Below are 13,268 nucleotides of genomic sequence, written 5' to 3'. Positions count from 1 at the left end.
CCAAAAGACACAATGGCTTCCGCAAACTTTGACTCAGTATCGTCTGTCACTATCATCGGCGCTGGACCCTGTGGGTGTGCCTTTGCTGCTGACCTGGCTAGCCGTGGAAAGTCTGTCATGCTCTATGGCCACCCAGACCACCGTGGTGCCATTCCTATGATTGAAGAAAACAGAGGCTGGCTCGAGGCTGACGGAGCCTTTGAGGGCAAGTACCAAATTCAGACAACCAGTGACCTCTACCTCGCTATCCGCCACTCTTCTTTCATTGTCACCACTGTTCCCTCTTATGGTCAAGACACTATCCTGCGCACCCTGAGCCAGTTTGACCTCCGCAACCACACCCTGATCATCAACGTCGGCAACTTCTTCTACCTCGCCGCACGTCAAAAGGTCAATGCCCACGCCATCCTCGAGACAGACATTTCCCCCTACGCGGTCCGTATCACTGGAGGGAAGGTGTTCATCAAGGGCGTCAAGAAGAGTCTGGCCATTTGGGCCGAACCCCCTACCACTCAAGTGGACCGTCTTGATGCCGGCGCCGAGGCCAATCTACGCCGACAAGTCGAAGGAATTTTCTCGCAGAACCTGGTGTGGTGCAAGAACCTGCTCGAAGTTGGTCTGAACAATGTCAACCCAGTCGTTCACTGCCCGGCTGCTCTTATGAACGCTGGCTGGATCGAGGCCACCAAGGGTGACTTCTTTTTCTACGCCCAAGGCATGTCTCCTGCTGTCTCTCGGGTGACCGAGAAGGTTGACCAGGAGCGTCTGGCCATTGGTCGTGCCTATGGTCTCGAGATCATCCCTATTACTACCTACATGAACCAAAACTACAGCCATGACCGAGAATTCGCCGACTACCATGATTTCGCTGCCGGTTCAGTCATCCACAACAAGACCAAGAGTGCCCCCACTAGCATGAAGCACCGTTACCTATTGGAGGATATCCTTTACGGAATGGTGCCTTGGTACGAGCTCGGTCTGAAGGCTGGTTTGCCTTCTCCTACTATCCGCTCTCTTATTGAAATGGCTTCTGTCGTCAGTGGCTTCGACTACTTTGAGCACGGACGAAGCCTTAAGTCAGCAGGTCTTAGCGACGCTTCCTCTGAACAGATTCTCATGGCGCTCGGTGGACCTACGGATAAGTCCTCTACTGTTCGTGCCCTGCCAGACTCCCCCGTCAACAACACTCTGGACTTGCACGTTCCCTTCCAAACACCGCAGGCCGTGGCCTAAAAGCTCGAACCGGTCCACTTGGTTTGAAAACAAAAATATTTCTTTTAGCATTTTTGACTACAACCTTTATACCTGTGCTTGCATCTCGATTTTCTTTGTATCTGATTAATATTGTTGCTGGATCATCAGGTCATCCTAGATTCTAAATTTCTTTACGGAGTCATTGATGGTCTACAAAATATAAGACATTCTCACATTTACAATCATACACTTTTGATTCTCCACAGTTTCAAAAGATGTCTTTGTTCAAAAATATGTACCAATCTTAGCTGGCTCCAGGCCTGTTAATTTATACAAATTGTAGAAGAATAGCGACCTCTCCCTAACTGACTTTGGATACTTTTGAATAAATCCCCTCCAGTCCACTACTGGCGACAAAATCTAAGTACAGCTGGAGCTGCCAGCAATGAAAGTACCGTCCGAGTTCTCGCAGCCACACTCTCCAGTGTTGGGGTCCTTGATGCAAGTGGTACCGTATCCGGAGCTCTCTCCGTCATCGCTCCAGTAGAAGATCCAGTAGTCGGAATCGGTCTCCAGCTCACTGCTGCTGGGGGCTTCACAGGTGTAAGCGGTGCATGTACCGTAGGGAGCACCGTTGTTGGCGTCGTATTGGTGGTCAGTCTGGAAGACGGCGAAGGTCTGGGTGGTCGAAGTGCGAGTGTTGTGAGAGCACTCGGCAGCCTGGATGGCGTTGGAAGTGGCAGCAGCTAATAAATTGGCCAGTGTGAGTTCAAGTTGATAAAAGATATTTCAAAGATATATTTTTTGTGCTGAACGATGGCGAGATTGATCGCTGAACCTTGGAAGATAGTACTAGTACTACTTACCACTGCAGTTAAGGTTGTTGGGCTTCTTGCCCTTGGTGTTCGATGAAGCCGGGTCCAGGGTGGCTGTGACGATGGCTGGGGCAGCCAGAAGGGCGAGGAGGCTAGTGAAGTGCATATTGAAGTTTTTGATTCCAAGGTTTGAATTGAGTTTCTTGCTAGTGAATCCGTCAGGTGGAATCCGATCTAGTTGATATTTATATGCGTATCGCTCCTAGGGCTGTCAGGCCTTCGGCCGTTTCTCCGAGACATACGATCAAGGATCGGTTTAGCTACGTCTATCTGACACAAGTTTATTTCCCCAGAGAGCTACCGCCGAAGGCCTAGAGCGATGGAATAAAACAAACAGAAGGAGTTAAATGATTGTCGTTGTCAGGGGGTCCCCACATTGGGCTGTTGGGAGCAGAAGCCCCATGAAGCCCCATCAAAATACGTTTCAGGTTTGGCTTCCAAGCCATTAAGGATCAATCTGGCCTGTTTGCGGCCCGATTTGTCAAAGAAGCTTCTTGAGTTGAAAGTAGCAGTACTCTAGTCAAGCATGCTACTACTAGTGTCCGGAGCTTGAGGAGGAAACGGAGTCATCAAAAAAGCACAGCCTACTCCGTAGTGGACGATCCACTTCCATATTTGAGTTTGGGTTACCCACTCATTCAGGATGATCATCTGATAATTGGGATTTGAATGAATCCCCTGATGGATGTGGTACTCGTCAGCTGAGTTTCATGCAAACTGATCTGTTTGAGAATGTCTGTTCCAGATCCCGAATCCATCAGCCACGACCTACCTAGGTACTAAAGATAAATCAAGACCACCGCGTTTTGGAATTTCAGATGCCCCGGGCAGGGAAATTTCCAGGCCTCGATTCAAAATGGATTCATAAATACACTCATAAATATTATGGAATCATGTACTCCGTATATAAAGATGTTTGCTAAGATACACTAGTATTTCATTACGAGCAGCTGCTCCCCGGCTGCTTCTTCTTCATCCGAGGGCGCACTCGCCCATTCACCAGATCTTCTTGGCAACCATCTCATACCGCTGCACATGGTCGATCTTCAAATCCTTATCCTTGTTCTTATCCCGATCCTCCTTCTCCTTGACCCGTCTAAGTCCCTCCGAGTCATCCGCATATATCCAACGACGCTTCTCATCTCCGACCTCCACCATCCCCCAACCACCCGCACGACGGCTTCCCTCAACGTTGAATTCATCCTTTCGCTGTGCAGGCGTTTCAGCTACAGGCTGTGGTTGTGACGATGCATGAGAGGACTTGCGAAGCTCCGTTTCACCGGCTTTCATCTTCTTGTATCGAGAGCGAGCGAAGGCGAGAAGGAGCATTCCCAGGAGGAGTTTGAGTATGAGCAGGATGATGAATCCGGTCAATATTAGAATGGCGGTGAATATTTGGACGGATTGTGCTGGAGATGGGATGGCGTTTGCGAGAAGGGTACGGAAGAGAGCGTTGACGTGGGCGACGGACACGGGGATGAAAGTTTGGAATGTGAGAGGGGTTGTCGATGGGATAGGGGAGGGCGCGTAGTGGTTATGGATAGATGACAGAGATGTCGACTCCATAGCTGTTGAGGAGGGGTGTTGCGGCATTAAAGACGCCAGGAACATTTGGTATGTCTGCACTGACACACGGACAAAGAGACACGAGAGTGGGATGACGGGCAAACCCAGACGACGGGTCAGGTTCTGGTCACCAAAGGCATTCGTGTAGTAGTCCTTGGCCAGGACGTCTAGGTACCGACGGTACAGAGCAGGGCGGTAGTTGTTGAACTTGCTGATGTAGGCATGTTTCAGCCAATCCACGAACATTTCAGATCCCAGCACCACCAAAAAAGGCCCAAGAACCTGTGCCAATGTGGGAAGAAATGAGTTGACACTGCTGACGGAAGACAGGATGGAAGAGGGAAAGAATGTGAATGACTGAGGGAGGATCGAGGATGCGGTTCGTGGAGGCGTGGACAGCGGCGTGCTGTTCGTACTCGTAGACGGGGCAGAGAAAGAGAAGCTCGGGCCCAAGCTCAAGTCCCCAATAAAGCTGAAGGCGCCCGTCTCAACAATATTGCGGGACGCAATTATGGTGAGCATCAACCAGAGTTGAAATCGTTCGACAACATCAGCGCAGGTGAGCTGAAAGAGGTTCTCCTTCTCGAATTTGCGAAAAACAGTTGACTTGATCTCCACGAACTGGTTAGACAGCAGAAGCGTGATGAGGGCATTCGAGTAGGAGTTCACAGCAACATTCAAAGTCATGACTTGGTAGAACAAGGAGGTCGAATGAGCTACTGTGTAGCCCAGAGCGAGCAAGAAAAGCCAAAATGGACGGAAAATTTTACTCCGACCATCTGGACGACGCTCGAGGGCTTCGCGTGAAAAGAGACACTCTAGAACATCCTGACCAAGAGCGGCTAGGAGTCTGTCGCTGACTTCGAGCACATTGTAAATTACATAAAGCTTGATGGCAGCTTGCCCACGAATCCAATGGTACATTCGACTGGCATCGAAGTACATTAAAGCGCAACAGGTAGCTATCATGAGCAAGCCTGTAAGAATATCTGCCTTGTCGTCGGGAAGCAGGGGCGATGGAATTGACTTTTGTCTTCGATGATGCCGCCGAGACTCAGAGCCACGATGGCGTCGCTTTGCCTGGTCGTGTCTACATCGGTGTTCCCGATCCAATGCAGAAAGATCTTGCGCAGAAGACCCATTGGGTAATCGAGGCGTCGCGTCAGGCTCGCTTCCGCGTCTTTCTCCGTGGTCATCTCCAGAAGACAAGTTTCTCCTCCGCCAAACTCGCCCGACGCCGTTGACAACGAATCTCCAAATAAAGCGGGCCTCCCCCTGCATATTCATCACCCATGACTCGCATAGCATATACAATGCCTTCACAAAACGGAGTGGGAGAATCGTGAATGAATAAAGCCAAGCATCGAGACAAGCCAGTGATCCGAAACAGAGGACCTGCTCAAGCGCGGGTGGGAGAATTAAAAAGTTCAATAATCTTTCGATTTTGGCGCTGGACGACTCATAAGGGAAATCGCTGTTCGAAGCACGATGAATGTACAGTGGTGAAGGACGACCAGATGCAAGCTCAAGTTGAAGATATGTGGGTATCGAAACGGGAGGGAGAGGGATAGATGGCGGCATGGGAGATGTCAGAGGCGACTCGATAATCTGGGGCGATGCCGCAAGGTGGGTTTTCAAATCACGGTCTGCAGCAGGTCGGTCGTGCCTCGAGCGCGTCGCCCAGGTCTGGGACAGACGTTCATTACTAGGTGCTGCAAAGTTCGGGCGCCGCGAAAGACCAGGTGTCGAGAACGTGCGCGCTGCATGGGGTCGGTTACGAACTGGTCCGCTGGCGCCATTTCGCGGAGCGACCGGGCTAGTAGGCAACGGCGACTCGTCCAGAGTGAACTCCTTTGGCGGGCGGATCTTTAGGGATGTGGACACATCTGCCTTGGAAGAGGTGGTCTCGCCGAGGGATTGCAACAGGGAGTCCCGCACGGTGTTTCTGACGTCTGATCGATCCAGCGAAGCATTCGAGGGGACATTCTCGGACACAGTCCGTCTTCCCGTTGTTGCGTCTGGTTCGATAGCCCGGTAGGGTATTGACTGAGGGGAAGATGTAAGTTCTTGGATCTTCTCCGGGAGAGCTTCAAGACCTTTTCCTTCTCGTCCGTAGGGCGCAGAGTCGAATCTTCAACAAGCTCTGCTAAAGCCACCTTTGCGTTTTGTCCGTCCAGAAGATTCACGAGAGAAGTACGTCCACGCTTATTGTAGTCACCAGGTTGGCTTTCAACCAATATCCCGAGGCCCTCCTCCGGCGATTCCACTAAATGCCCACTGGTCTGATTTCCACTTTGAGTCAGGGACGTCTCCGGAGGCGCTTCATCGAGGAATGCATTCTCACTAGCATCCGTTTCCGAGGGTGTCAACATCCCATCTCCATTCTGTCCTTCAGAAAGTGGCGAGTGGTCTTCGGCGAGCTTCACCGTCCCATTCCCGTTTGTTTTGGAGACAGTGTCCTCAGCCATAGGGCTCATCGTGGCCGCTTTTAGGGTAGAATGTAGATCGTGTGCGTGTACGATGCGTTTCTCTTCGGATGAGAATCACAGGTGTCGACGAATCAACGTGAGTACGTGACCGTTATTCGCATTATCCGTAATCGGCCCCAGGTCCGACAAGAGAATCAGGCAATCGGTTCGTGGCGGTGGAGTCGGGAGAAGGCGTAGATACGCGACCGTAGGAGATGGGAGGGGAATCAAGCTATGTAGAAAAAGGAGAGGAAATAGTTATTCAGCCAAGTCGCATGTTGCTGTGTCTAATCTGCAAAGATCGAGGTGCAGCAGTCATGCAAGCTGAGCTTCCCATGAGTGACCGGGGAAAGATAACGGGCGGCGTTAGGGGATTAGCCGGGTGGAGCCAGTCACATGATCTACATCTACAGTGGCAGTACGTAGTACTAATACTAGTATTAATAGTAGTATTCAGAGTACGTGGTTACATATTGCAGTACCATGTAGACTTGAATTGAAGTTGGTCTATGCTAAGAGATCTGTGGAACGAGTGATCGAGAAGATTCAATAACGAAGGGGGTATGGTTATGGGTATGGATGGGTATGTGGTATATACAATCCAAGAGACTCGCTCGCTGGTCGTGGAGGGTATCAACGATCGGGTCATCAGGTACAGAAAGATCCAGCTACTCTGCATTTTATCGTGTCATAATTCACGGAAATCTTCCAGAGGTATCCGATCAAAATTGATTGGTGTTGGCGCGATTGAAGCCGTACCCAGCCGGTGGACCATCACGGTTCATTGATGTGGATCCCGTGTTTGCACGGGTAAAGGGTCGATGGCCCGGTGGTACAGAAGGCATTTGCCTTTGAGTTTGCGGCTGTGGTGTAGACGCGGACCCTGCAGGGTTGAATGCCGTGTAACTTCCGCTTTGGGCAGAGTCCATGGGAGTATACGCTCTTGGTGGAGGTTGAACACCCTGCTCGCTCCTCTGAGGAGCAGGGGTGCCATGATAAGTGGCTGGTGTCATAGATCGTGACCCAGCGCCAGTACTTGCCGGTGTATATGATCTAGCCTGGTACGGATCCTGCCCACCTGTCTGGTAGCGCGGCGCCGAAACTGCACTTGCTGGAGTGTAAGACCTCGCTTGGTATGGATCTTGGGTGCCACCCTGCGGGTTCGCGCCAGTGCTGGCTGGGGTGTAAGACCTGGCCTGGTACGGATTTTGACTATCACCCTGGGAGCGGGGGCCTGCACCAGCGCTGGCGGGTGTGTATGACCGAGCCTGGTATGGATCCTGCGCGCTTGCTGGAGTATAGGACCTGGATTGGTATGGATTTTGAACATCGGCCCGTGGGGCAGGGGTTGCGCCAGTGCTAGCTGGTGTATAAGACCGAGCCTGGTAAGGATCATGAGGGACATATCCCTGGGAGCGAGGAGCGGCCATCTGGCTATAGGGGGTCGTTGACCGTCCATAATAATCATAATCCCCGGTTTCGCCATACATGTCGTCAGAGCCCCCATAATAGTCGTCATGAGGGGTGTTATGAGAACCGTTGAAGTACTCAGACGGTGCGGGTGTTGTGGATGGGCCATACGGGTCTCTGGCTGGAGAAAATGGATTGAACGGCTCAGCCCCTGGGCCAGTACGAGGTCCAGGCGTCGAGCGCGACGGAACCGAGCCTGTCCTTGTCGGGGTGACGCCGACGGGTAATGGTGGAACAGGGGGCAATGGAGAGTTTTGACGATCCAGAGGACTATAACCCATTGAAGTCGCGTTGTTGGTCAAGGAAGCTGATTCCGAAATGCCTGAAGATTGTGTAGTCGAACGAGTCAATGATGGCTTCATATCGATTTGGACATTCGGCAAGGTCGGGTTCTTCTCGGTAGCTGTAGAATTACTCCGAGTATACGGAGGCAGAGTTGCCATTGTGGTTTCTGTAGTACTGCGCGACAATGTTGTCACAATTGGTCCTTTGTCCATGTCTGGCAGTGTGGGCTTCGAATCTGAGCTCGCCAGACTGGGCTGTGTTGCCGTGCGACTCTGGAGTTGGAATCCTTTGGCAAGAGCCTTGTCAACCTTGTGCCGAACAATACGCTTGAGTCGTGTGCTAATCTTGCGACGGCAGTAGGCCCTAAGGGTGCCATCTTTCTGTGAAATGTGGTGGAAAAGGAAGACCAAATAAAGGATCATGGCTGACAACAACTTCAACACCGACAAGACCCAGATAACCAGGGTGAAGAGCATACCAAACAAGACAACTGCTTGGAGGTTGTTCTCTTCGGCAAGAATCTTGATATTATTGAAGAATTGGAGGACTGGCGAGGTATCGTCATTCTTAGTGGTATTTTCACCACCGGGCACTAGGTCGGCTTTCATGACGGAGTACAACGTGATGGCGTTGATGACTTGTCGAGGTCCATCTGCAAAGATGGTGTTCATCCAGAACTGAAAAGAGAAATAGGTATATAGAGCGACATACTCAGCACCCTTCTTACTCTTGGTCAATTCAGCGAAGACAAGGAAGCGTTTCCAACCCTGGCCTTTGGAACCAAACACGCGGACACTCTGTATTCGGACCGCGAGAGGATCCAGATAACTTTTGGGGATACTGCCAGAACGAATGGCGCGAATGGCGAGAATCCATCGATAGGCAAGAAGCGCGAATGAAACGATAATACACACTGCGAAAATCCAGCGTGAAATTCGGAACGGAATTGCTGGTTCGACTCGGCCAGACCAGCGGGAGAAGGCCAATAAATTGACCGCGGTAAATGTATCAACACCATAGACGGCAAGTGAAATGATGAGGAATAACCAGAGAAAGAAGTATGAGAAAGGGGTCCAGCATGATTCGGACTTGAAATCGTTCAGGTTCTAGAGCGTATCCAAGTAAGCAATAGGCCTGTTCGCACTCTTCTGAACCACTCACCACGTAGTCCCATTTCTCCTCCAGCGCTACATTTCCTTTCTCGCGATCTCCGCCACATCCCATTGCGAAAGAAGAGGGCCTGGACCTGCCAGGTAGGGGGTATCAAGGGTGCTTTCTCAGCGGGTGTCGCGCGCGTAAGGTGTTAAGTGTAAGGGAGGACAAGTGAACTTCCTCGGGCCAGCCGATAGAAGTCACAATTGGGAAGGTGATTCAAGAGTCGAGTTGGAAGAACGGGCAGAGACAAAGGCCAAGACGAAAGAGCGACAGATGTGATTGTTTAATCGCGTGCACAGCACATAACTGGGGGTGGTGACGAGAGGCTGGCAAGAGAGGGATAAACAGAGCCTGGCGGTTGGGTTGACAGTAGCCGATCTATGTTTCAAAAAGGCATGCGTGGACAGCGGCTGCGTGGAGAGATGCAGGTATGTATCGACAATGCTGATCGATCGAGCGCCAAGCGTTGTGAGAGGTGATCGCTTTATTGTCTGAGCGCCGTGGAAAGGGGGTGGATTCAGTGGATCTTGCGAAAAGAATGCGCAATGCGTGATTGGGGCTGGTAATAATAGAGTGGAATGAATGGACTAGGGGAAGAATGAGTGTAGAGTGTCTGAAAGAGTGTGTAGCAGAGTGTCTAAAAGAGAGTGATTGCAAGAGTGAATGGATGAATGAGTGAAAGGGGGGGGGGGGAAGTCAAAGATGAAACGGAGAAGGCAGTTCCTACGGAGTAAAAGGTTCAAGTTCCATTGGAAAGGGTTCCCCTTCGCCCCCGCCCAACAAACAAACTGGGGGCCCTGCCAAGCGCAGGGCTGAGGAACTTCCCCCTTGTCAACACCACATTTGGCTTTCAATTCTTATGGCTGATTGGTTTTCACAAAACCTATTCTTGTCTTTTGAAACAACCTGCAAGATTTCCCCCCTGGCGGTTACTGTTACTGCATGTCGTGGTTGCGGGCGCGTCGAGGAGTTAACTGCAGGACAGCAGTCCAGCATTGAACTTGAACGAACACCGACCCACTGCTACCCACTGCACGGCCTGAAACAAATAAAATATGGGGCAAAGCTCGGTCGCACTTGATCGTGCAGCCAGTCCCTGCTCTCGGTCTTGTAGCCGAGTCTTCTAGTGCTAAGCGCCGGTTCTTTGACTAGCCAAATGCGCCGCTGCTAGTCTTGAACTGTACCATATATGCTCACATCGCGTATCATTTGGGTCGTTTCAGAGAGCTGAATAGGATCACAGCTGGAGCTGACTCCAGGGCTGTTTCGACAGACAGCTGTAACTGCCCAGAACCGATGATGAAACATGACCTGGTAGATCGACATGACGATCTTATTTTCATCCCTTTGTCTGGAGTGCTACTCGTACCTAGACATGCTGGAATGTGATTGCTTTGGGCCTCTGGCCTTCTTGATGCCGAAGTTCCGAGTCTCTCTCAAGCTCTCTCAGGCTCTCTTAGGCTCTCTCAGGCTCTCTCGGGTGTGCAGATCAACATGGGTGGGGTGTGTCCACACTGGCAGATGAGAAAGTACTCATACTAGTAGGTTGACTTGGAGAGGATCACCAGATTGGAAACCAGAGTTCGTCGTCAGTGCAAAGGTCCGATTGGAGTCATGTATACTGGTAGCGAGGTCAGTCATCATATGGGATGAGGGTAGAAGAGGTGGAAGTGGAAGTGGAAGGTCAAGAGTGGGGGTCAAGCAGGAGCAGAATGATCCTGATGGATCATAAAAGTACTGCAGTACAGTATAGCACATACGGTAATTCCAGATGCAACTTCAAATTAAACACTGAAAGTACTGGAGTATAGTTACCTCAACTATACATACTACTACTACTACTACTACCTACTACTACTACTGACTAGTACTAGTACTAGTAGACCTCGGATGTATCCATGGATCCCTCCACTTCAACTTCTTTATTCTGACCCCCATCCTCACCACTTCTCCAATGCATAACCTCGGATGATTCTGCCCTTCAATTCATCCATATAACCGACGGATTGACGCAATGGGCCCATTCAAGACTCGGAATTGTCGGTGCCGGATGCAAGTGATGACGTCGACCTGATTGCATTTATAAGCTGGTGGAGCTCGAGAGATAAAGGTGAATGTAAAGGGAGTAGCTGCCTCACTACTATTACTGCCAGTGCTACTACTGCTTACACTCAACAATCTATTTCTTGCTCTTCTTTCCCTCTCTCCTTCCTTTCCTTGCCTACCTACTGAGCTTCTCCCACCATGTCCCGAACCAATTACCCGGATATCGCCAACAAGCCCGCCCAGGGCATCTCCTACTTTACTCCAGCTCAGATCCCTCCCGCCGGTTCCGCGGCGATCCCCCAGTCCGATGGAGGACAACCTCCAAAGCTCTTCACGCCCTTCACTGTGCGGGGCGTGACATTCCACAATCGCATTGGGGTAAGCTATGGGACTCCACTCTTTGAATCTACATTACGATCATCCCGCTGATATGGATCTACTACTATCTAGCTCTCCCCGCTCTGTCAATACAGCGCCGATGATGGACATATGACTGACTGGCATATGGCACATCTGGGTGGAATCGCTCAGCGCGGCCCCGGCTTCCTGATGGTTGAGGCCACAGCCGTACAGGCCAATGGTCGCATTACCCCTCAAGATCACGGCCTTTGGAAGGACTCACAGATCGAACCCCTCCGTCGCGTCGTGGAGTTCGTACACAGTCAGAACCAAGTGATTGGCGTGCAGATGGGACACGCCGGCCGCAAAGCGAGCACCGTAGCACCTTGGCTCAGCATGGCAGACACGGCCACTGAGGCCGTGGGTGGATGGCCCGAGAACGTGAAGGGTCCCAGCGACATTCCTTTCCACGACAAATTCCCTACCCCCAAAGCTCTGACAACGGCGGAGATCGAGCAGTTCAAGAATGACTGGGTTTCAGCCGTGAAGCGGGCCGTCACGGCCGGCGTGGACTTCGTGGAAATCCACAATGCGCATGGATACCTGCTGATGAGTTTCTTATCTCCGGCGACGAACAAACGCACCGATCAATACGGTGGCAGCTTCGAGAACCGCACCCGGCTTACGATGGAGATTGCGAAATTGACCCGTGAGAATGTGCCTGCCGGTATGCCCGTCTTCCTGCGAGTTTCCGCGACCGATTGGCTGGAGGAGGATATGCCCAACGAGCCCAGCTGGCGGGTTGAGGATACCGTGCGTCTCGCCAAGGCGCTGGCAGATAGTGGCACCATCGATGTGCTGGACATCAGCAGTGGAGGGAATCACCGCGCACAGCATATTCATGCCAAGCCTGCATTCCAGGCCCCATTTGCTATCGAGGTGAAGAAGGCCGTTGGGGATAAGATCAAGGTGGGCTCGGTCGGCATGATTGATTCGGCTCAACTAGCCAACTGCCTGCTTGAGAACAATGGGCTGGACTTTGTTTTGGTCGGTCGCGGATTCCAGAAGAACCCCGGACTGGTGTGGACCTGGGCCGAGGATTTGGATGTTGAGATCGCCATGGCAAATCAGATTCGCTGGGGCTTCTCGAGTCGTGGTGGGGGAGTCTACTTGAAGAAGCCACAGGGGAAGATGTAGAACTGACAAGATGATGAGATGATGAATGACATGCTTTGGCCAATTTTAATTAGTGCCCTCATACTATCTGATCATCACGATTATCATCATGCCACGTACAGTGTAGACGGATGAACAATTCCCCCGTAACTAGTAAGTTCTAACAAGTCTTGATCAATGCATAAATGTGTCTTTTCCAAAGATCCGAAATGCTTGAAATGTGATTCGTCCATGATTCGTTCCCCTTTGTCTAACCCCACCTCTTTTCCCTCCAAAACGAGTATCGATTGCGAGGTTCCATCGAATTTAAACACTTTGAGAGGGTCAGAGAGGGTCAGAGAGGGTCAGAGAGCCCGGGATTGGCCCCAGTCCGTGTCCGCTCTCGCTTTCACTCCCACTCTCACACTCTTGACTGCCGCTCTCGCGTTCGCGTTCGTCATCGGGTTTGCTGCAGTCGATCCGCTAGGCGCCCCCCCATAAACACGCGCCTCGGCTCGCTTATATCAGGCCGTCGTGATTATCCCTCTGTGATTTCTACTCATATCATCCGAAGTTTTCAAATTCATCCTTTTGTCGTCAGTGTTATTCTGTACTGCCGAGGACGTATTTGAGACGTGATTTGGTCAGTTCATCACGCCTCCAGGGCTTGGAATACGGAAACAAATAAACATCGCCAAACGGTCCAGCTGGGAAT

The 13,268-nt window shown here is 51.3% G+C and overlaps 5 protein-coding genes across 5 annotated transcripts; 2 read left to right on the top strand and 3 right to left on the bottom strand.

Annotated features, from left to right (window-relative positions):
• Positions 1-12: 12 nt before the first annotated feature.
• N7509_010418 (NAD/NADP octopine/nopaline dehydrogenase family protein) lies at positions 13-1,233 on the top strand (the record flags this gene model as incomplete). The annotated part of the gene is made up of 1 exon (XM_056635055.1): positions 13-1,233. One exon carries the CDS (start codon positions 13-15, stop codon positions 1,231-1,233), a length of 1,221 nt encoding a protein of 406 aa, XP_056485675.1.
• A 381-nt stretch (positions 1,234-1,614) lies between these two features.
• Positions 1,615-2,175, bottom strand: N7509_010417 (uncharacterized protein; the record flags this gene model as incomplete). The annotated part of the gene is made up of 2 exons (XM_056635054.1): positions 1,615-1,940; positions 2,061-2,175. The coding sequence occupies 2 exons, from the start codon at positions 2,173-2,175 to the stop codon at positions 1,615-1,617; spliced, it is 441 nt and encodes a 146-aa protein (XP_056485674.1).
• Positions 2,176-3,065: 890 nt separating this feature from the next.
• Positions 3,066-6,112, bottom strand: N7509_010416 (TAPT1 family protein; the record flags this gene model as incomplete). The annotated part of the gene is made up of 2 exons (XM_056635053.1): positions 3,066-5,681; positions 5,732-6,112. 2 exons carry the CDS (start codon positions 6,110-6,112, stop codon positions 3,066-3,068), a joined length of 2,997 nt encoding a protein of 998 aa, XP_056485673.1.
• Positions 6,113-6,825: 713 nt separating this feature from the next.
• N7509_010415 (uncharacterized protein) lies at positions 6,826-9,082 on the bottom strand (the record flags this gene model as incomplete). Its single annotated transcript, XM_056635052.1, has 2 exons — positions 6,826-8,964; positions 9,020-9,082. The coding sequence occupies 2 exons, from the start codon at positions 9,080-9,082 to the stop codon at positions 6,826-6,828; spliced, it is 2,202 nt and encodes a 733-aa protein (XP_056485672.1).
• A 2,175-nt stretch (positions 9,083-11,257) lies between these two features.
• Positions 11,258-12,595, top strand: N7509_010414 (NADH:flavin oxidoreductase/NADH oxidase; the record flags this gene model as incomplete). The annotated part of the gene is made up of 2 exons (XM_056635051.1): positions 11,258-11,437; positions 11,510-12,595. 2 exons carry the CDS (start codon positions 11,258-11,260, stop codon positions 12,593-12,595), a joined length of 1,266 nt encoding a protein of 421 aa, XP_056485671.1.
• Positions 12,596-13,268: the final 673 nt, after the last annotated feature.

This window comes from Penicillium cosmopolitanum, assembly GCF_028827165.1.
Source record: "Penicillium cosmopolitanum strain IBT 29677 chromosome Unknown utg000009l:1.0-9042332.0:1.0-9050551.0, whole genome shotgun sequence".
In the NCBI taxonomy this organism is placed as follows: Eukaryota; Fungi; Ascomycota; class Eurotiomycetes; order Eurotiales; family Aspergillaceae; genus Penicillium; species Penicillium cosmopolitanum.
This window is presented reverse-complemented; position numbering and strand designations above follow the sequence as displayed.